General features: G+C 36.9%; 1 protein-coding gene across 1 annotated transcript in view; it reads right to left on the bottom strand.

The window, feature by feature from the left end:
- The window catches only part of LOC127132666 (caffeoylshikimate esterase), a 39,535-nt gene extending 17,509 nt beyond the window's left edge, over window positions 1-22,026 (bottom strand). The window contains exon 1 of the mRNA XM_051061628.1: window positions 21,993-22,026. Within this exon, the coding sequence (XP_050917585.1) occupies window positions 21,993-22,017 (25 nt within the window). The 5' untranslated portion in view covers window positions 22,018-22,026. The remainder of the gene's footprint in view (window positions 1-21,992) is intronic.
- Window positions 22,027-24,022: the final 1,996 nt, after the last annotated feature.

Genomic DNA, 24,022 nt, shown 5'->3' with positions numbered 1-24,022 from the left:
TTTAAATTTAATTTTAATTAATTTTTAATTTCAATTGATTAATTTCAAATGAAGTCTAATTTCAAATCAATAGTGGAATTCTAGTTTAATATTTAAATTGATTTTTAATGATTCGAATTTTGAATTAATTAATTTTTGATTTTTTCAAAGTGATTTAACTGATTCTAATTTTAAAGCAATTTGAAATCGATTTTAATTAATTTTACTTCGATCTTTGTTTTTTTAAAATTAATTTTAATAGACTTTTATTTTAATTGGATTTTTATTTTGAAGATGATTTTAATTAACTTTTAATTTCAAATTGATTGTAGAATTTCAATTTCATTTGGCTTTAATTCAACTTCGAATTGATGGATTTTGATTTTTAAATGAATCCTAAATTATTTAATTCTATTTGTCTTTTATTGACTTTTGATTTTTAAATTAGATTAACAATCCAATTCACCATTTTAATAATCCATGAACAATCCAACTCACCAATTAAATATCCATAAGCCATATCGACTTTGTAGTGCAATTATCCACATTCCAAATCCAGTATTTAAATCCACATGCATAATGGCATAACAGAATAACCTGCATAATACTCCATGATAACAGAAGATCCACAACACATAGAATCAAAAACTCTCAACTGAATGTACAATTTCTAACTAACCAAATGAATTTGCAACAAATTATTGAATTTCAATATAAAACATGCATTTGGTAACTGAATTGGAAATGTTATAAATAAAATTCTGCACACGTTCTGAAATTCTGGTATCAGATATGAGATGTCGAAGGTAATGTCACGACACTAATATCTGAACAATATAAACAAGATAAAAGATGAAGAATAATAGTACAAGTGACACAAGCAGTTGTTAACCCGGTTTGGTGCAAACTCACAAATGTCTGGGGGCTACCAAGCCAGGAAGAAAATCCACTAAACAGAATTAGTTCAAAGACTCTCAGTAAACAACTTCAAGTTACAGTCTTTTCACCTAATCTCTACCTACCCGTGTGACTTCTATCTAAGAATTCTTAGATAAGAGATCCTACTCACCCCCCCCCCCCCCCCTCAATCACAGCAGTGATGTAAAAACAAATATTACAAAGAAAGAAGACACTCTTCAAGAACACATACTTGATTTTGCTTAAAAGCTTCAACCAAGTAAACACACACTCATGCTTCAAAGCTTAGAGTGGACAAATTACAACACAAAAGTCAGTCCAATTCAATCATCAATGGATGAATGAATGACTCACAATACACAAGCTCACACAAGACTAAAACCCTTATTCTCTCTCACTATTCCGTTCGTTATTTCTTGTGTATTAAAACCAGGTTTTCCATGCCCTTTATATAGAAGCGTTTGAAAACCCTAAAACTATTTTCCATTCGTATCTTCTTAACAGTTGATCCTATCTTATTGGAAAATAAATCAATCTGGTTTTAATTACTGCTTGAATGGCGCGTTCAATATCCACATCAATCACACACAAATTAGCATGAAAAGCGCAATCACAAAATACATAACATTCAGACTGAATGTTCTATATACAGATGTCTTGACATCGGGTCTGACATCTCAGCTAAATCCTGCATAACCTTTATTTAAACACCTTGCAGGAACCTGATATCTCATGTCAAGACAACACTTGTGACAACTTGTGAAAACTCTAGGTTTTACCAAAATTGATGCCAACACATAGAACCAACAAACTCCCCCTTTGGAAAATTTTGGCTAAAACATACATCAGATCATTTGTTTCACAAGAGAATAATCATAGTATCAATTCAGCAACAGAAGTAATAAAATACACATTACTAGTTAAAATAGCAACTAGTAAACACACATGCGCTTGTGCTCCACCTCCCCCTCCAGCCAGCACTAGTCTGCTTAACACAGACATAACACTTCTTCCTCTAACAACACCTTCAACATCACCTATAATAAACAAATTATCTCCAACATATATCTGTAACATCATCTTCAATATCATCTGTATATAGTGTAGCTATACATATTATCTCCAACATACATCTGTAACATCATCTTCAACATCATTTGTATATAGTATAGCATAGCTACTTTAGCTACTTCTCCCCCTTTTTAGCCAAAAGAGACCAAAGGGACAAAATAAATGTCTATTTAGTCAAACAAACATAATGTCACACAGAATGTCAAAGCAGATGGTTAAGTGTTACAGAACCAGGAACAAACACAACTTTATACAAGCTAAGATAAAATCCAGAAAATCCAAAAAGAACCCAAAAAAAATACATCAAGGTAGCAGAACATAACTGCAAAAAGAAACACCAGAACATTCATCACAGCACACCATCAAAAGAGTGAGGGACAACTTCAATAAAACTAGTCAGAGGAGCTTGCATCTTCATTAGCATCAGAACCAGAACTGCCACTTGTTTCATCTTTAGTTTCATACCTCTCACTAGAGGTTTGGGCTTCTGCTTCCTTGGCTTGTCCAATATTCTCTCTTTCAGCTTGCTCCAAGCTTGCAATCAGAGCCTCCAAAGCTTCTTTCCTGGCTGTTGCTACCCTTATCCCTATATCCAATTCTTTACAAGTTTCTTTCAGCTCAGCAATAAGACCACCTTTTGAGGCTGACTTTTTCACAGCAGATGTCATGACAATGTCTTCGACATGACTGCCTTCAAACAATTTGTAATGAACTGATAGAGAAGGTTTTCTTCTACTAGGAAGATCATTTGTACTCATAATTCCAGGGTGTTGGCTCAAGATAATCCCACAAATCATTGAGGGAAAAGCTATAGGCAACTTTACTGCATTTGTAGAAGCATGTTTGACAATTTGTTCAAACATAAATCTACTATAATCAAATTTCAGCTTGGTTCCAACAGCAAAGATGAACCTTCCAAGAGCATTTGAAATTGTGGAGATGTGATTGGTAGGCACCCAATTTTCTGACCGTATCTTGTGCAATATAGCATATTTCACAGTCAGCTTCCCAACAGGGAGATGCTTCTAACTAGGCCACTCCTTCACCTATCTTGTTGTGATTTCCCTGCAGACCTCATTATCTGTGGCTTCCAGTTCACATGCACCTTTTATACCTCTTCCTAGAAACTTATTAATCACAGTGGGAGAAAAAGTGATACACTTTCCTCTTACAAACACTTTACAAAACTCCTTGCTGTTTTTATCATCAATGTTGACCATAAATTCTTTAACCAATCCTTCATAGCATTGTGATAACCCAGCCACAGTCTTCATTAATCTAGCGTTTTTAATTAGGTCCATGACCTCTTTGACCTCCACAACATCCTTTTCTAACTCTCTCTCCACAACCACCCTTCTTTGGATCACAAACTTCCATTTTGTTGCTCCATCTTCAAGATGGAAAGAAATATTGTCCAAGTGTACAACAACAACTTTTATAGGGGACTTCCTAACAGTTGTCCTCTTGACAGGGGAGATGTCAGAGACATCTTCTTCAACATCTTCATCTGACTCAAAAATTTCTCTCACTTTTCTCTTCTTCACCTTAACTTTGCTCCAAGATTTTGAGGGCCCTACACCAGTAGTCTTCTTAGCAGTTTTGGCTGACATCATTTCAGCCGCAGACTTACCTTTTCTAGTCTTCATCCTCTTAGCCACACTAGGATTCAAGTGATGAAGATGGCTATCATCTTGATCATCCGAACCATCATCTTCTAGGTCAATCACCTTCTTTGCAGAATCATGCTTCTTAGACTGTGAATCATTGGCAATAGGTGATGCCACAGATTTCTTACCAGACACAGTTTGCCCTAAAGATCATAAACCTTCAGCAGCCATATCCTTTTCAGACCTAGAGGAATCATCATCCTTCTCATTATGAGGTCCAACCTCAGAAGAGGGGTCCCTTCTTGATAGAGGAGTAGAAACTCCCTTTACAGAATATCCTTCATTGAGGATTCTCGTGACAAGGTTTCTTATGACACGATCAGTGTGATGCATGTCGTCCTTAGAACTGGGGGTATGAGTAGAGCTGGAAGGGATATTAGAACTATTACCTTGAGTAGGGCATGCAGTGGCAGATGCATCCATGGGATGGGTGGAGTCAGTAGCTTCGCCTAGAATGACGGACAGGGGAACCACGTCTAAAATATCTTCATCAAGAAAGTCCATAGAGGGCGTTCTATCCTTGTGAGTAGGTTGGGAAGTTTTAGAACCAGATGGTGTTGGATGTTGTGACATCTTGTTGTTTTTGTGGACAGGTTTCAGTTTCCCTGGCAAAGAAGTTTGATGAAGTCGAAGGAAGTTGGAAATGTTTGAGTAGAGGTTGCGTGTGAAAAGGCAATAGATGGAATTTCCGATACTAGGTCATGATTTACCATAAATAAGGAACTTTATTTTAAGTAAGCAGACAATATTTTTATTACCTTTTCCACTCCAAATTAATTGCTACAAATTCTCATAAATACAAATCCCTAATTTCCCTCTTAGAAATTCAAATTGATTTGCATCCAAGGCCTTTGTAAAAATATCAGCTAACTGCATTTCAGTAGCAATATGCTCTAGGGCTATAATTTTATCTTCCATTAGTTCTCTAATAAAATGATGACGAATATCAATATGTTTTGTCCTGCTATGCTGAATAGGATTCTTAGAAATATTTATAGCACTCAGGTTGTCACAGTACAATGTCATGACATCTTGCATGACATTGTATTCAATCATCTCTGTTTCATCCATACCAGTTGAGAACAACTACTTCCAGTTGTTATGTATTCAGCTTCAGCAGTGGACAGAGACACACAATTTTGTTTCTTACTAAACCATGATATTGAGTTGCTCCTCAAGAAGAAGCATCCTCCTGATGTGCTTTTCCTATCATCAACACTTCTAGCCCAATCAACATCACAATATCCAGTCAGCACAAAACCAGATCCATGAGTGTACATCATCCCATAGTCACTAGTGCCATTGACATATTTCAGGATCCTTTTCACTTGGTTTATGTGACTCACTTTTGGTTCAGCTTGATATCTAGCACAAACACCTACAGCAAAAGCAATGTCAGGTCTGCTTGCTGTGAGATATAGCAGACTCCCTATCATGCTTCTGTAGAGACTTTGATCTACACTAACACCATTTTCATCTTTAGAGACTTTCAGATGAGTAGGAGCAGGTGTCCTTTTGTGACTAGCATTCTCCATGCCAAACTTCTTGACAATATTTTTGGCATATTTGCTTTGAGATAGAAAGATAGAATCTTCCATCTGCTTGACTCGTAGCCCAAGAAAATAGGTTAGTTCTCCAACAAGGCTCATTTCAAATTCAGACTGCATTTGTTTAACAAAATGTTCAACCATCTTATTTGACATCCCACCAAACACAATATCATCCACATATATCTGAGCCACCATGAGTTTTCCTCCTTCATTTTTAACAAATAAGGTCTTATCAATGCCTCCCTTCCTGTATCCATTGTCAATGAGAAACACTGTGAGTCTATCATACTAAGCCCTAGGAGCTTGTTTCAAACCATAGAGGGCTTTCCTCAACTTATACACATGCTTTGGAAGATTTGGGTCTGTAAACCCTTTAGGTTGTTTAACATACACTTCCTCATTTAAGTAACCATTCAAGAAGGCACTTTTTACATCCATTTGGAATAGTTTAAACTTCAGAATACATGCCACTCCAAGCAATAATCTAATGGACTCTAGGCGAGCTACATGGGCAAATGTTTCATCAAAGTCAACTCCTTCAACTTGAGTGTATCCTTGTGCTGCCAATCTTGCTTTATTTTTAGTAACCACCCCTTGTTCATCAGATTTATTCTTGTAAACCCACTTTGTTCCAATAACATTTATTCCTTCAGGTCTTGGAACCAATTCCCATAATTCATTTCTCTTGAATTGGCCTAACTCTTCCTGCATGGCATTGATCCAGAGTTCATCAGTTAAGGCTTCCTTGACATTCCTAGGCTCAATCTTGGACACAAAACAACCATGTGAGATCACTTCCCTTGATCTAGTTGTGACCTATGTATTTGGGTCTCCTATAATGAGATCTTTAGGATGGTCCTTCTAAATTCTGATAGAGGGTCCCTTATTAATTTTGTCAGCTTCAGGTTCAGCTTGAGTAGGTTCACTCTCATTACTTTTGTCTGGAAAATCAGCTGGAGCATCATTTAGAGATCTCTCAACATCGTCTGTGACATCATTTTGTTGATCATCAACAACAACATTGATGGATTCCATCATTACTTTTGTTCTGGAATTAAAGACCCTAAATGCTCTGCTGTTTGTTGAGTAACCTAGAAATATTCCTTCATCACTCTTGGGATCCATCTTCCTTCTTTGTTCACGATCAGTCATGATATAACATTTACTACCAAACACATGGAAGTATTTGACAGTAGGTCTTCTTCCTTTCCAGACTTCACATAAAGTAGTTGGAGTCCCTTTCTTCAAGGTTACTCTATTGTGAACATAGCAGACTGTGTTCATAGCTTCAGCCCAGAAGTGGTAGGGCAATTTCTTAGCATGAATCATAGCTCTGGCAGATTCTTGGAGAGTTCTATTTTTCCTTTCTACCACACCATTTTGCTGAGGGGTAATGGGAGATGAGAACTCATGACTATTTCCTTCAGATGAACAAAATCCAATAAATTTACTGTTCTCAAATTCTTTCCCATGGTCACTTCTGATTCTGGTAACCTGACTTTCTTTTTCTCTTTGAAGTCTTAGACAAAGATCTTTGAATACCTCAAATACATCAGATTTTTCCCTTATAAAATTTACCCAGGTGTATCTGGAGAAGTCATCCACCACCACATAAGCATACTTTTTCCCACCAAGACTTTCCACCTGCATAGGTCCCATCAAGTCCATGTGGAGAAGTTCCAGCACTCTGGATGTGGTGTCATGTTTGATCTTCTGATGTGACATCTTTGTCTGCTTTCCAATCTGACACTCCCCACAAACTCTTCCTTCATCAATCTTTAAGTTTGGGATTCCTCTGACAGCTTCAATAGATATAATCCTCTTTATTCCTTTAAGATGCAGATGGCCCAGTTTTTGATGCCATAGCTTCATTTCTTCTTCTTTGGCTAGAGTACACATTGATGAATAACTAGTTTCTTGAGAACTCCACATATAGCAGTTGTCCTTAGACCTGACTCCTTTCATGATCACTTCATTTTCTTTATTAGTAATCAGACATTCAGTTTTTGTGAAGTTTACATTTAGACCTTGGTCACACAGTTGACTGGTGCTGATTAGGTTTGCAGTCAGTCCTTTAACAAGTAGCCCATTGTCAAGATTAGGGACTCCAGGGCAGTTTAGCTTTCCAATCCCCTTGATTTCACCCTTTGCTCCATCACCAAAGGTTATAAAGCTGGTGGCATGAGGATGAAGCTCAATTAGCAGGTTTTTGCTTCCAGTCATGTGTCTATAGCATCCACTATCAAAATACCAGTCTTCTTTGGCTGAAACTCAGAATGAAGTATGAGCTATCAGGTTAGTAGCACCAGTCCTAGGAACCCACTATTTTCTGTTGACAGGGATGTGGTGTTTGGGTCTAGGTTGATGATGAGAAGGACTAGGATAACCATACAACTTAAAGCAGAATGGTTTTATGTGGCCAAATTTTCCACAGTAATGACATCTCCATCTTTGGTGTTTTCCTTTATGTTGTATTTCCTTATGATGTTGTGACACATGATGTGACATCTTTGGTTTTCTACCAGTGTTACTACACTCAGGTTTGGATTCATTGAACCCAAGGCCAGATTTGTCTCCTGCCATTTTTCAAGTCTGGAGGATTTTGTCTAAGGTGTCAGATCCATTGTTTAGCATTCTGACATACTTTGTCATCTCATCCAGTTTGGAGTTGAAGAACACTACTTCAATCTTCAACTTAGAGATGGTTTCCAAGTGTTCTGTCTTCTCATCCTCCAGCTGTGTTATCAATTTCTTCTGATTTTCTACTTTTTGACACACTTCTTCACTTCTATAACACAACTTTTTGTAGGTAGTGGCTAACTCATCAAAGGTTACTTCATCATCACTTGAGTCTTCATCAGAACCCCATCTTCCAGTCAAGGCAGTCACAAGATTGGCAGACTCTCCTTCTGTTTCACTTTCATCAGACCAAGTAGCAACAAGACTCTTCTTCTGTTTCTTGAGGTAGGTCTCACATTCAGTTCTAATGTGTCCATACCTATCACATTCATGGCACTGAACTCCACTTCCTTGTTTGGACTTTTCATCAGATCTTGTTCTTCTTCCAGCATCATTGGACCTACTGATGTCAAATGAGTTATTCTTGACATTAGACTTAGACCTTACATTTATCTTTTTCAAGAGTTTGTTGAACTGTCTCCCCAGTAATGCTACATCATTTGCTAGATCTTCATCAGTATCTTGACCACTTTCTTCCTCTTTCTCTTCAGTGTTTAACATGAAGGCTAGGCTTTTGACTTTCTGTTCAGATCCATCACTCATTCCTAACTCAAATGTTTGGAGGGATCCAATTAGCTCATCCACTCTCATATTACAGATGTCTTGAGATTCTTCTATGGCTGTCACTTTCATGGCAAATCTCTTGGGAAGTGACCTGAGAATTTTCCTCACTAGTTTTTCATCTGACATCTTCTCACCCAGGGCTCCTGAGGCATTAGAAATTTCAAGGATATTCATATGAAAGTCGTGAATATTTTCATCTTCTTTCATCCTCAAATTTTCAAACTTGGTAGTAAGCAGCTGCAATCTAGACATCTTTACTCTAGAGGTACCTTCATGAGTGGTTTTGAGAATATTCCAAGCATCTTTAGCCACCTCAAAGTTGTTCACCAGTCTGAAGATGTTCTTATCAACCCCATTGAATATAGCATTTAATGCTTTAGAGTTTCCAAGGGCTAGTTCATCCTCCTCCTTGGTCCATTGTTCCTCAGCCTTCTTATCAATTGTAACTTCTCCTTCCTTAGTAATAATTGGATGTTCCCAGCCTGTTAGAACAGCCTTCCAAGCCTTATTATCCAAAGATTTCAGGAAGGCTACCATTCGAGGTTCCAGTAGTCATAGTTAGATCCATCCAGAATTGGTGGTCTGTGAACAGATCCTCCGTCTCTATCCATAGTACCAGAAAGTAACGTCCCAAGATCTCACCCAGAACGAGAGCAGGATGTATGCTCTGATACCAATTGAAATTCTGGTATCAGATATGAGATGTCGAAGGTAATGTCACGATACTAATATCTGAACAATATAAACAGGATAAAATATAAAGAATAATAGTACAAGTGACACAACAAATTGTTAACCCAGTTCGGTGCAAACTCACCTACGTCTGGGGGCTACCAAGCCAGGAAGGAAATCCACTAAACAAAATTAGTTCAAAGACTCTCAGTAAACAACTTCAAGTTACAGTCTTTTCACCTAATCTCTACCCGTGTGTCTTCTATCTAAGAACTCTTAGATAAGAGATCATACTCACTCCCCCTCAATCACAACAGTGATGTAAAAAAAGTATTACAAAGAAATAAGACACTCTTCAAGAACACATACTTGATTTTGCTTAAAAGCTTCAACCAAGTAAACACACACTCGTGCTTCAAAGCTTAGAGTGGACAAATTACAACACAAAATTCAGTCCAATTCAATCATCAATGGATGAATGAATGGCTCACAATACACAAGATCACACAAGACTAAAACCCTTATTCTCTCTCACTATTCCGTTCGTTATTTCTTGTGTGTTAAAACAAGGTTTTCCATGACCTTTATATAGAAGCGTTTGACTGGGCTTGGACATCATAAAACCCTAAAACTATTTTCCATTCATATCTTCTTAACATTTGATCATATCTTATTGGAAAATAAATCAATCTGGTTTTAATTACTGCTTGAATGGTGCGTTCAATCTCCACATCAATCACACACAAATTAGCATGAAAAGCGCAATCACAAAATACATAACATTCAGACTGAATGTTCTGTATACAAATGTCTTGACATCGGGTCTGACATCTCAGCTAAATCCTGCACAACCTTTATTTAAACACCCTGCAGGAACCTGATATCTCATGTGAAGACAACACTTGTGACAACTTGTGAAAACTCTAGATTTTACCAAAATTGATGCCAACACATAGAACCAACACTGCATCACAAAATTTCTGCACCCTGCTACATCTCTCTCTTTCGTCCTGCATCTAATTCCATTCTGTACAAACCTCTTTAACCTCTTCAGTATCTCCGTTCTGTAAATCATGATTTTCTTCATCTTGTTGAAACTACAATCCTGTAACGGAAAATGAATAATGCACGCTCATAAGAATAGAGAGCAAAGTCGCGTAATAGAGGCGATCACAGAGAAATCCAAAAAAACGAAGCAGAAGCAGAAGCAATTCGAGAATTAAAGAAGAAGAGAAGCATCGTTCAAACAAGATAAACAACTCTTCATCACAATAATTCACAACTTTCAGAATCACAGAAAATTCGCACACAATCTCACAAAACTTCACAAATCAAAATCCAATAGTGTCAGAAGAAAGAGGAAATCGATAGAGTAAAAGATTAGCATACCTCAGATTGCTGTTGTCGATTCGTCGTGTCGGAGATTGGTATGTTTCTGCCACCGTTGATTGAATCGTTAAACTATCCCTCTTCTGTATGTCGTCGTCTCTGAAATTCTAGTTAACAGACTTTCAATGTCACACTGGATGTTGTGACATCCAATTCTGCGCAGACAAGAATTATGCAGAACTTAAAAGTAAAGTGCAGTAAATAATACAAGGAATTGTTTACCCAGTTCGGTGTCACACACACCTACGTCTGGGGGCTACCAAGCCAGGGAGGAAATCCACTATTAGCAGTATTAATTCAGACCTTAAACCACCTGTTTAACCTTATCACTTAAGACCTACCCAATGCAATTTCAATCTTAAACTAAGACCAGAGTTCCTACTCACTCCCCCTCAATCACCTTAGTGATTACAACCTTTAATTAAGTTTAAAGTCAATGGTGAAGTAATACTTCAAACAACTCTTGATTGTGCTTAACAACTTTAATCAAGATACACAGCACTCACGCTTAAAAGCTTAGAGTGACACAACACTTATAACTCAATGAACACCCTAGTCCAATGCAATCATCTAGGTGATAATTGCTTGGCTCACAAGTAACACCTAATACAAGACACACATAAAAATACAGCAGTGAAGTATACTGGTACAATGAATGCTTCACGCTTAAAAACCCCTAAGTTCTGAAATCAGGATTGCCATCCTTTTATATTGCAGCACTTGGGCCTTGTACTTGTATTTCCTAAAAATAAGGTTAAGCAAGTTAACCTAATTTCCACATATTAGGGTGCTAACAAATAGGCTATTTGTTAGGTCCATTAATTGTAGCTTAGTTGTTAGTTTCCTGGATTTTAGCTCAGCTGTTGGATTCCTAAAAAATAGTCTGAGAAAAATACTGAAACAGAAAAACTAACCATCCTACACTTTAGCATATGCTATCAGGAATGAATGTCACAAAATTCAATTTGACGTCCAGAACATAGACCATATGATAGGTCTGTTATTCTCCTGAAAATAGACTGTACTAAATGCTGAACTGTAAAAGACCAACCAGTCTATACTTCAGTATCAACTGTCAGAGATAAATGTCATAGCATCCAGTTTGACATTTAGACAATGGGTCATATGCCAGGTCTGTTACTCTCCTGAAAAACAGATTGAAATAAATACTGAACTGTAGCAGAAAACCAACCTGCCTATTATTCAGTATATGTTGTCAATGATGAATGTCATAACATTCAGTTTGACATTCAGACAGTAGGCTATGTGCCAGGTCTGCTACTCTCCTGAAAAACAGTCTGAACTCAATACTGAGCTATAACAGAAAAACCAACTATTCTATAGTTCAGTATCTGCTGTCATGGATGAATGTCATAACATCCAGTTTGACATTCAGTAAATCCTGTATTAGCTGAACCTGCAGCATACTACACAATTATGTCATGACACCAGTCAAGACATCAGAGTACAGTTAGTGTTTTAACACAAAATGCAGCCAATCAAACATCTACAAAGCATGTCATGACATCAGTCAAGACATCAGAGTATAGTTAGTGTTTTAACACAAAATGCAGCCAATCAAACATCTACAAACTCCCCCTTTGGCAAAATTTTGGCTAAAACAACTTGGCATCACAACAGAGTTCACAGCAGCGGAGAACACACATCATAGCAGAGAATTACCATAGCTAATACACTCAGAACAACAACACACACAACACACGCAGAAGTTAAATAAGAACTTCAAACAGCAGCACACAAGGAAGTTAAATAAAAACTTCAAACAACAACACACATAGGAAGTTAAATAAAAACTTCAAACAGCAGCACACATACACTCATCATGCACACACATAGAAGATAAATATCCAGCAACAACACAACCTCTGGATTAGAGGATCTTCAATATCTGTTGTCCTGGGGCACAGGTGTTACTCCCCGTTTTTGTCAAAAATGTTGCCAAAGCAACACTTAAAATTACAGACCAAAACAAAATAAATTACAAACACTTGTTAGAAACACAATCTTGATTTTATTTTATAGTTTCAATCAAGGATACCTCCTCTTGATCTTGCTTCTCAGCCTTGGTCAAGACAACACCCACTTGATCTTGCTTCACAGCTTTGATCAAGTAGACACACACACTCTTTCTTCACAGCAGGTACAACCATATCAGATGCCATGACTTTGTGTATGACATCTTGAAACACTCCTGCGTGAACATGTTCTTGAACTTCAGCAGGTACATAGGCTGTCTCATGTTAGGATATCCCCTTAACATCTTGTTAACACACTTGCTGCAAGTGAAATATCTATGATCTGTTGACCAGTCAGAGCACACTTTCAATTGTTTAATAGTTAGAATTATTAAACAATACATTCCAAACATCCTTGGTTGCTATAAACCCTTAGAAAGGCATATTCCCAATTTTCCCCTTAAATTTTCAAACTGAGTAGCATCCAAAGCCTTTGTGAATATGTTAGCAAGTTGTAGTTCACTAGCTACATGTTCCAAGGTAATCACTTTGTCTTCCACCAGATCTCTGATGAAGTGATGTCTAATGTCAATATGTTTGGTCCTGCTGTGTTGGATGGGATTCTTTGAAATATTAATGGCACTGAGATTGCCACAGAACAATTTCATGACATTCTGAGAGACATTGTACTCAGTCAGCATCTGTTTCATCCATACCAGTTGGGAACAACTGCTACCCGCTGCTATGTACTCAGCCTCTGCAGTGGACAATGATACACAGTTCTGTTTCTTGCTGAACCACGATATGAGATTGTTTCCCAAAAAGAAACATCCTCCTGATGTGCTTTTTCTATCATCAGCACTCCCAGCCCAATCAGCATCACAATACCCAGATAAGACAGGTTCAGAGTCATGAGAGTATAGCATACCATAGTCACAAGTCCCATTGACATACTTGAGAATTCTTTTGACTTGATTTAAGTGGCTCACTTTGGGTTCTGTTTGGTATCTAGCACACACACCAACTGCATATGCAATATCAGGTCTACTGGCAGTTAGATATAGTAGACTACCTATCATGCTTCTATACAAGCATTGATCAACACTAGAACCTCCTTCATCTTTAGTTAATTTTAAATGAGTAGGTGCAGGAGTTCTTTTGTGACTAGCATTATCCATACCAAACTTCTTAACTATGTTCTTGGCATATTTGCTTTGGGAGAGAAACATAAAATCCTCCATTTGGTTAACTTGCAGTCCAAGAAAATAAGTCAATTCCCCAACCAGACTCATTTCAAATTCAGATTGCATCTGGTTAACAAAATGTTTCACCATTTTATCTGACATTCCACCAAAGACAATATCATCCACATAAATTTGTGCAATCATGATTTTGCCATCTTCATCCTTCACAAACAAGGTCTTATCTATCCCTCCTTTTCTGTACCCATTAGAGGTCAGAAATTCAGTCAACCTTTCATACCAAGCTCTAGGAGCTTGCTTCAACCCATACAAAGCTTTCCTCAACTTGTACACATGTTTTGGCAGGTTAGGATCACAGAACCCTTTAGGTTGTTCCACATATACTTCTTCATTAAAGTAGCCATTTAAAAAGGCACTCTTCACATCCATTTGGAATAATTTGAACTTCAGAATGCAGGCAACACCTAACAACAATCTTATTGATTCAAGCCTTGCAACTGGTGCAAAAGTCTCATCAAAATCAACCCCTTCAACTTGAGTATATCCTTGTGCCACTAGTCTTGCTTTATTCCTAGTGATTACTCCTTTCTCATCAGACTTGTTCTTGTAGATCCACTTGGTACCAATGATGTTAGTCCCTTCAGGTCATGGAACTAACTCCCAAACTTCATTCCTTTTAAACTGCTCCAGTTCATCTTGCATGGCATTGATCCAATATTCATCAGTCAGGGCTTCTTTTACATTTTTTGGTTCAACCTTGGATACAAAACATGAATTTGAGTTGTTCTCCCTTGATCTGGTAGTCACACCACTATTGGGATCCCCTATTATAAGATCCTTAGGGTGGTCTTTTTGAATTCTGATAGAGGGCACCTTGTTGGATGCATCTACCTCAAATTCAGGAGGAGTATCCTGTACATCTTCAGTCTTGACTGGTATGTCTGTTGAAGTCTCAAGGAATGTTCCAACATCCTCTATGGCATTGGCTCCTTCCTCTTTATCATCCACAATCACATTTATGGATTCCATCAGGACATTGGTTCTGGAGTTGAAAACTCTGTAAGCTCTACTATTAGTAGAGTATCCTAGGAATATACCCTCATCACTTTTGGGGTCCATTTTCCTTCTCTGTTCACGATCTGTAAGAATGTAACATTTGCTTCCAAAGATATGAAAGTACTTCACAGTAGGTTTTCTGCCTTTCCATATTTCATACAGAGTGGAAGAGGTTCCTTTTCTCAAGGTAACTCTGTTGTGAACATAACAAGCTGTATTCATAGCTTCAGCCCAAAAGTGCATAGGAAGCTTCTTTGCATGAATCATAGCTCAGACAGATTCTTGAATAGTTCTGTTTTTCCTTTCAACTATCCCATTTTGCTGAGGAGTAATAGGTGAGGAAAACTCATGACTTATTCCTTCAGATGAGCAGAACTCATCAAACTTGGAATTTTTAAACTCCGTCCCATGGTCACTCCTAATTTGGACAACACAACTATCCTTTTCCCTTTGAAGCTGATGCACAGATCTTTGAAGACATCAAATGCATCTGATTTTTCTCTGATGAAACTTATCCATGTGTATCTGGTATGGTCATCAACAACCACATAGGCATATCTCTTTCCACCCAGACTTTCAACCTGCATAGGTCCCATTAAGTCCATGTGCAACAGTTCTAGAGTTTTGGATGTTGTAGGATGTCCAAGCTTAGGATGTGACATCTTGGTTTGCTTGCCAACCTGGCATTCTCCACAGACTCTTCCTTCATCAATAAGCAGCTTTGGGATTCCTCTAACTGCTTCCTTGGATATGATCTTTTTCATTCCCCTTAAATGAAGATGACCAAGACGTCTATGCCACAACTTCACCTCCTGTTCTTCCTTGGCTGAGGAGCAAATTGAGGAGTAGTTTGAGACTTTAGGTTCCCATAGATAGCAGTTATCTTTGGATCTGGATCCTCTCATAACTTCCTGATTATCTCCATTCGTCATAACACATAATTCCTTAGTGAACTGAACATAGAGACCTTGATCACACAGTTGGCTTATACTGATGAGATTAGTAGTTAGTCCTTTTACTAACAACACATTATTCAGTTCTGGAACTCCAGAGCTGTCCAGCTTACCAACACCTTTGATTTTTCCTTTAGCACCATCACCAAAGGTCACATAACTGGTAGTGTGAGGTTGTATATCCACCAATAAATTCTCCATACCAGTCATATGTCTTGAGCAACCACTATCAAAGTACCAGTCTTCTCTGGTAGACGCCTTTAGAGCTGTGTGAGCTAACCTAGCAACCCATTGTCGTTTCTTGATGGGGGCATTATACTTAGATGCCTTATGCTTAGGTCTGACATGAGGGGTTTGGTTAGGATAACCATGCAACCTGTAGCAAAAGGCTTTTATATGACCAAATCTACCACAGTAGTGACATCTCCATCTCTGAAATTTCTTCTTCTGATGGTTACTCGTCCTGGTTCTCTGATATTGAGACATTGGTTGTGACTTCTGCTTGAGTTTCTGAACTTCAGCCTTTGAGTGTTTGAGTTCAGCTGGGGATTTCTTAACAAAGCCTAAACCAGACATGGTTCCTGACTTCTGTCCCACCTTTAGAATCTCTTCCAACATATTAGTTCCTTTATTCAGCATTCTGATGGATTTTGTCATTTGATCTAGTTTGGAGGTCAGCAAGGTTATCTCACCATTTAGACCATCTATGACTGTCAGATGCTTCTTTTTCTCATCCTCCAGCTCCTTGATGAGTTTCTTCTGCTTTTCTCCTTGTATACACACTTCTGCACTTTTGATACATAGCTCTTTATATGAAGCAACAAGTTCATCAAAAGTCAGTTCATCTCCACTTGAGTCATCATCAGAGGCACAAACACTTGTTAGTGCAGTGACATGTTTAGCAGATTCTCCTTCTGATTCACTCTCAGAGTCTCCTTCAGACCAGGTGACAGATAGTCCCTTCCTTTGCATCTTGAGGTAAGTAGGACATTCAGCTCTAACGTGTCCAAAACCTTCACATCCATGACACTGGATTCCCTTGCCTTGGTTGAACTTTTCTTCAGGTGTTGATCTTTTCCTGATGTCAGACGAAATGTTCTTGACATTTGGTCTACCTTTTTGATCAATCTTCTTTATGAACTTGTTGAACTGTCTCCCAAGCATGGCTATGGCTTCTGATATGCTTTCATCACCTCCAGTATTTCCTTCTTCTGAATCCTCTTCAGTATTTGATACAAAAGCTATGCTTTTGTTCTTCTTTTCAACATTCTCACACAAGCCCATTTCAAAGGTTTGGAGAGAACCAATAAGCTCATCAACCTTCACATTTCAGATATCTTGAGCCTCTTCTATAACTGTGACCTTCATGGAAAATCTCTTTGGCAATGATTTGAGAATCTTTCTTACAAGTTTTTCTCCAGCCATTTTCTCTCCTAAGCCACCAGAAGTGTTGGCAGTTTCAAGATATTCATGTGGAAGTCATGAATAGAGTCATCCTCTTTCATCCTCAGATTTTCAAACTTGGTGGTCAGCATCTGAAGTTTAGACATCCTCACCTTGGAGGTACCTTCATGAGTTGTTTTGAGAGTATCCCAAACTTCTTTAGCCAGTTCACAGTGATGCACCAGTCTGAAAACGTTCTTATTTATTCCATTGAACAGTGCATTCAAGGCCTTAGAGTTTCCAATGGCCTCTTGCTTCTTGTCCCACTCTTCTTCAGGAATTTGCAAAATGATTCCATCTTTACCTGTCTTCGTTGGATGTTCCCATCCTTTGTTGACAACTCTCCAGACCTTGCTATCTAGAGACTCAAGAAGGCTATCATACGAGGTTTTCAGTCATCATAGTTAGAACCATCCAGCATGGGTGGTCTATTTGAGTATCCTACATCCTTGTCCATGGTACTAGAAAGTAACGTCCCTAGATCTCACCCAGAAATTAATAGGCAGGGTGCCTGCTCTGATGCCAATTGAAATTCTAGTTAACAGACTTTCGATGTCACACTGGATGTTGTGACATCCAATTCTGCGTAGACAAGAATTATGCAAAACTTAAAAGTAAAGTGCAGTAAATAACACAAGGAATTGTTTACCCAGTTCGGTGTCACACACACCTATGTCTGGGGGCTACCAAGCCAAGGAGGAAATCCACTATTAGCAGTATTAATTCAGGCCTTAAACCACCTGTTTAACCCTATCACTTAATACCTACCCAATGCAATTTCAATCTTAAACTAAGACCAGAGTTCCTACTCACTCCCCCTCAATCACCTCAGTGATTACAACCTTTAATTAAGTTTAAAGTCAATGGTGAAGTAATACTTCAAACAACTCTTGATTGTGCTTAACATCTTTAATCAAGATACACATCACTCACGCTTAAAAGCTTAGAGTGACACAACACTTACAACTCAATGAACACCTTAGTCCAATGCAATCATCTAGGTGATAATTGCTTGGCTCACAAGTAACACCTAATACAAGACACACATAAAAATACAGCAGTGAAGTATACTGGTACAATGAATGCTTCACGCTTAAAAACCCATAAGTTCTGAAATCAGGATTGCCATCCTTTTATATTGCAGCACTTGGGCCTTGTACTTGTATTTCCTAAAAATAAGGTTAAGCAAATTAACCTAATTTCCACATATTAGGGTGCTAACAAATAGGCTATTTGTTAGGTCCATTAATTGTAGCTTAGTTGTTAGTTTCCTGGATTTTAGCTCAGCTGTTGGATTCCTAAAAAATAGCCTGAGAAAAATATTAAAACAGAAAAACTAACCATCCTACACTTTAGCATATGCTGTCAGGAATGAATGTCACAACATTCAATTTGACGTCCAGAACATAGACCATATGCTAGGTCTGTGATTCTCCTGAAAACAGACTGTACTAAATGTTGAACTGTAAAAGACCAACCAGTCTATACTTCAGTATCAGCTGTCAGAGGTAAATGTCATAGCATCCAGTTTGACATTTAGACAATGGGTCATATGCCAGGTCTGTTATTCTCCTGAAAAACAGATTGAAATAAATACTGAACTGTAGCAGAAAACCAACCTGCCTATTATTCAGTATATGCTGTCAATGATGAATGTCATAACATTCAATTTGACATTCAGACAGTAGGCTATGTGCCAGGTCTGTTACTCTCCTGAAAAACAGACTGAACTCAATACTGAGCTATAACAGAAAAACCAACTATTCTATAGTTCGGTATCTGCTGTCATGGATGAATGTCATAACATCCAGTTTGACATTCAGTAAATCCTGTATTAGCTGAACCTGCAGCATACTACACAATTATGTCATGACATCAGTCAAGACATCAGAGTACAGTTAATGTTTTAACACAAAATGCAGCCAATCAAACATCTACAAAGTATGTCATGACATCAGTCAAGACATCAGAGTACAGTTAGTGTTTTAACACAAAATGCAGCCAATCAAACATCTACAGTCTCCATTTGAGTTTATGACTTATGGCGAATTCAAGAGGGAAGCTTCAGATCCGTTTCTCCGACGAAGTTGACGCACATTTGCGACCCGTCCTTGTCACATCTCCATCTTGCGTGCAGGAAATGGATTGATTGGAGGTGAACGATGATTTCAAAATAAACAGAATTTCGGTGATGGTGATCAAGTTTGGTCCGGATCCGAGTTCGCTTGTATTGTTTGAACATTTGCATTGAGAGTGTGATTCTGGAATCGATGTTGAACGCAAGCAAGAATGACGAGCTGAAACGCGTAAGAATCCATGAATCAAGTGACGAATCTGCAGTTTGTTCAGTGTTGCGGCTTCTGCGTTTCTAATCATTAGGATAATGGTTGATTAGATTCGTAAGTCGAAACATTGAATCGTAGACTCGAATCCTGAAGTTGATATGATGGAATTCTGCATACGCGAACCGAGGACGAACACAATGCTTCACAAAGATGTTCAATCCATGAAATGCAGGCGATCCGACGAAGCGCGATCCGAGTTGCAACCAATGTGCGGTCTGAAACACGAATGGGGGAGATGAAACACCTTGAGGTTGATGACGCAATCACATTTGGATGTCGTGGTTACCATTGCTCCGTCATGGCGTCACGAGGGCGATGCAATTTGAGTTGAGACGCGGTGACAACGTAGCTGAAAACTAAGTGTTTCATTAGGGATTTTCGGATGATAGATCCGCGTCCCTTTGAACCATAACTTTCGGGCCCGGTTTTCATGGGCCTGTGTAATTTTAGCAATCCATGCACTGCCGATTCGTTGCACCCCTTGCCACATATCAGACTTTATCACTAAAACTGCCGGTGGGCCAACGACCACAAGGCCATCCTTCTAGCCATTTCCAGGTTCTGCTTTTTGCACCTTTTTCTTTTGTTTTCAATTTTAATTATTTGGTGTGAATAGTTTTAGCTAAGATTAATTTGAGTAATTAAGTTTAGAACTTTGAGTTAATTCAAGCAAATTAACTTGACTTAATTAATTAGGATTGAGATTTAGTTAGGATAATTAGAATCTTAATTAATTTAATCAAAAAAAAATTTATAGAATAAATTTTAATTAGATTTTTAGAAATTAATCAATCCTAATTGGGTCATGTTTAGGGTTTCGTTAGGATCGTTAGATTTTAGTTAATTGTTAAAATTAGACTAATTAGGATTTAATTTGCTTAATCAGTTTCTAGAATTAGGAGATTGATTTAGATTAATTATATTCTAAGATTAGTGACCTTTAGGATTAATCATAATTGGTCTTGTTAATTAGTATTCCAATTAATTTAATTGGACCATCTTAATAGAATAAATAATATTTTTAAAATTTAATTGAATTTAATTAGATTATGATAATTAGGTAATTATGCCTAATATAGTCTTAATTAAATATCGGTTTTAGAAACATGTCTATTTTAGATTTAGGATTAGAATGCTAAATAAGTTAATTAGATGTTAGTTATGATTAATGAATTAATTAGTTCTAATTGAATCTTGTGGGTTAGAAATTAGTCAATTTTTGGCATATTGACCATTTTGTCCTTGAGACTTAAAATCTCAATTTTTAATGCATGTTCCCTTAGTTTAGGGCCTTGATTAGAATTATTTAGATCTAATTGGATAGTAATTAGAAATTTCATTAATTCAATATTTCTCTAATTAATCAATTTTTAAAATATGACCATTTTACCCCTAGGTAGAATCTTGATTTTTATGCATGATCCCTTAGTTTAGGGCATTTGTTAGAATTGTCTAACTTTTTTATTTAGTTGATTAATTCAATAGGATATTATTATACATAATTCATCTATTATTTTAATCTCAGTGATCCGTGTTGACCAAAGATCGCTTTGGTCAACCAAATCCTTTGTAACTGCGCTGTAATCCCCTAACCCATTTCAAGTGATCAAAAGACCCTTAATCACTTGATATGACAAGTTCATTACGCTCAAGCTATTGTGGATACGTTGAATCTCAGGAGCTCGAGATCTCAAGGTTCAAATGTAAGATCAAGACTTCAAGTCAATATCAATCAAGCATAGCTAGCAAAATAGACTACTTCTCAAGCATTACAAAGGTATCAACACTTGTTAATCGTAATTCAAAATGTGCGACACGAGCTTTAAGCAATAGAGAAGGAATGAGACCGGAGAATTCCTATCCCCATTCTAAATATCTTTGGGTATGGGACGAATGACCTAGTGCTCGTCATATTCGCCTCTATTCATAGACTTTAGCACGATTCAAATCATACGATTGGCAAGTCTTCTTCTACAACAAATGACACAACATCAATAAGATCAACACGCATGATCTCCTATCAGCAACTTGTCAAGTTTGATTCGAGTTGCACGCTATGAGTCTTAAGCAATGGAGAAGGAGTGAGACTGAAGAATTCCTACCCCCATTCTGAATATCTTTGGGTATGGGACGAATAATTCTTTTGCCTCCTCAATCACCTTGTTTTCAGCCGTAGTAGGCTGAACTGCGAAATCTCTGATTTTCTTATTGCACTATTTTTCAAATTTATTATATTACTTATTTTTATCTACTATCTATTTTATAAAATACATTTATATCAATAAAAGTTGATGTATCTAATCAATATATTCAAAAAAAATATAATTATTTTTGTTGGTTTAAAATCTTTTATACTGTCATTAGACTTTTTTTTTTCTTTAAATCGACTTCAAATATTATTAGAGAGTGAAAAAAGCATAGAGAAATAGAGAAAACGAATAAACATGTTATGGAAGAACATTTATCACCTCTCATGAAACGACTGCATTCCATACCATAACCTGCAATAGTTATTTAATGAAGCAGAAGTAAAATAAAATCACACTTTTCTGAGATAGAGAGAGAATTTTAGAATTAAGAGTTAATTCAAGCAAATTAACTTGATCTAATTAATTAGGATTGAGACTTAGTTAGGATAATTAGAATCTTAATTAATTTAATATTAAAAAAATTATAGAATAAATTTTAATTAGATTTTTAGAAATTAATCAATTCTAATTGGGTCATGTTTAGGGTTTCGTTAGGATCGTTAGATTTTAGTTAGTTGTTAAAATTAGATTAATTAGGATTTAATTTACTTAATCAGTTTCTAGAATTAGGAGATTGATTTAGATTAATTATATTCTAAGATTAGTGACCTTTAGGATTAATCATAATTGGTCTTGTTAATTAGTATTCTAATTAATTTAATTGGACCATCTTCATAGAATAAATAATATTTTTAAAATTTAATTGAATTTAATTAGATTATGATACTTAGGTAATTAGGCCTAATATAGTTTTAATTAAATATCGGTTTTAGAAACATGTCTATTTTAGATTTAGGATTAGAATGCTAAATAGGTTAATTAGATGTTAGTTATGATTAATGAATTAATTAACTCTAATTGAATCTTGTTTGTTAGAAATTAGTCAATTTTTAGCATATTGACCATTTTGTCCTTGGGACTTAAAATCTCAATTTTTAATGCATGTTCCCTTAGTTTAGGGCCATAATTAGAATTATTTAGATCTAATTGGATAGTAATTAGAAATTTCATTAATTCAATATTTCTCTAATTAATTAATTTTTAGAATATGACCATTTTACCCTTAGGTAGAATCTTGATTTTTATGCATGATCCCTTAGTTTAGGGTCTTGGTTAGAACTGTCTGACTTTTTTATTTAGTTGATTAATTCAATAGGATATTATTATACATAATTCATATTATTTTAATCCCACTAATTCGTGTTGAACAAAGGTCGCTTTGGTCAACCAAATCCTTTGTAACTGCGCTGTAAGCCCCTAGCCCATTTCAAGTGATCAAAAGACCCTTAATCACTTGACATGACAAGTTCATTACGCTCAATCTATTGTGGATACGTTGAATCTCAGGAGCTCGAGATCTCAAGGTTCAAATGTAAGATCAAGACTTCAAGTCAATATCAATCAAGCATAGCTAGCAAAATAGACTACTTGTCAAGCATTGCAAAGGTATCAACATTTGTTGATCGTAATTCAAATGTGCGACACGAGCTTTAAGCAATAGAGAAGGAATGAGACTGGAGAATTCCTATCCCCATTCTAAATATCTTTGGGTATGGGTCGAATGACCTAGTGCTCGTCGTATTCACCTCTATTCATAGACTTTAGCACGATTCGAATCATATGATTGGCAAGTCTTCTTCTACAAAAAATGACACAACATCAATAAGATCAACACGCAGGATCTCCTATCAGCAACTTGTCAAGTTTGATTCGAGTTGCACGCTATGAGCCTTAAGCAATGGAGAAGGAGTGAGACTGGAGAATTCCTACCCCCATTCTGAATATTTTTGGGTATGGGACGAATGACCCAATGCTCATCATATTCACCTCTATTCATAGACTTTAGTGCAATTTGAATCGAATGATTGATAAGGTCTTCATCAACACAAGAACAACAAAGATTCTCCTCTCGCGACTTAAAAGTTAGGATGAGAACTACATGGCATGAGCCTTAAGTAGTAAAGAAGGAATGAGACTGGAGTTTTCCTACACTCATTCTGGATATCTTTGGGTGCGAGAGATTTGACTCGTTGCTTATCGTATCCACCTTTACTCATAGACTTTAGTGTGATGCTTTTCAAATAACTATCAAATTTATTCCATTCTCTCATTAATCATTCAATAATTCTTTTGCCTCCTCAATCACCTTGTTTTCAGCCGTAGTAGGCTGAACTAAGAAATCTCTGATTTTCTTATTGCACTATTTTTTAAATTTATTATATTACTTATTTTTATCTACTATCTATTTT

Source organism: Lathyrus oleraceus, chromosome 3 (genome assembly GCF_024323335.1).
Source record: "Lathyrus oleraceus cultivar Zhongwan6 chromosome 3, CAAS_Psat_ZW6_1.0, whole genome shotgun sequence".
Classification (NCBI taxonomy): Eukaryota; Viridiplantae; Streptophyta; class Magnoliopsida; order Fabales; family Fabaceae; genus Lathyrus; species Lathyrus oleraceus.
Note: the sequence above shows the minus strand (reverse complement) of the source record. Positions and strands in the feature narration are given on the sequence as shown.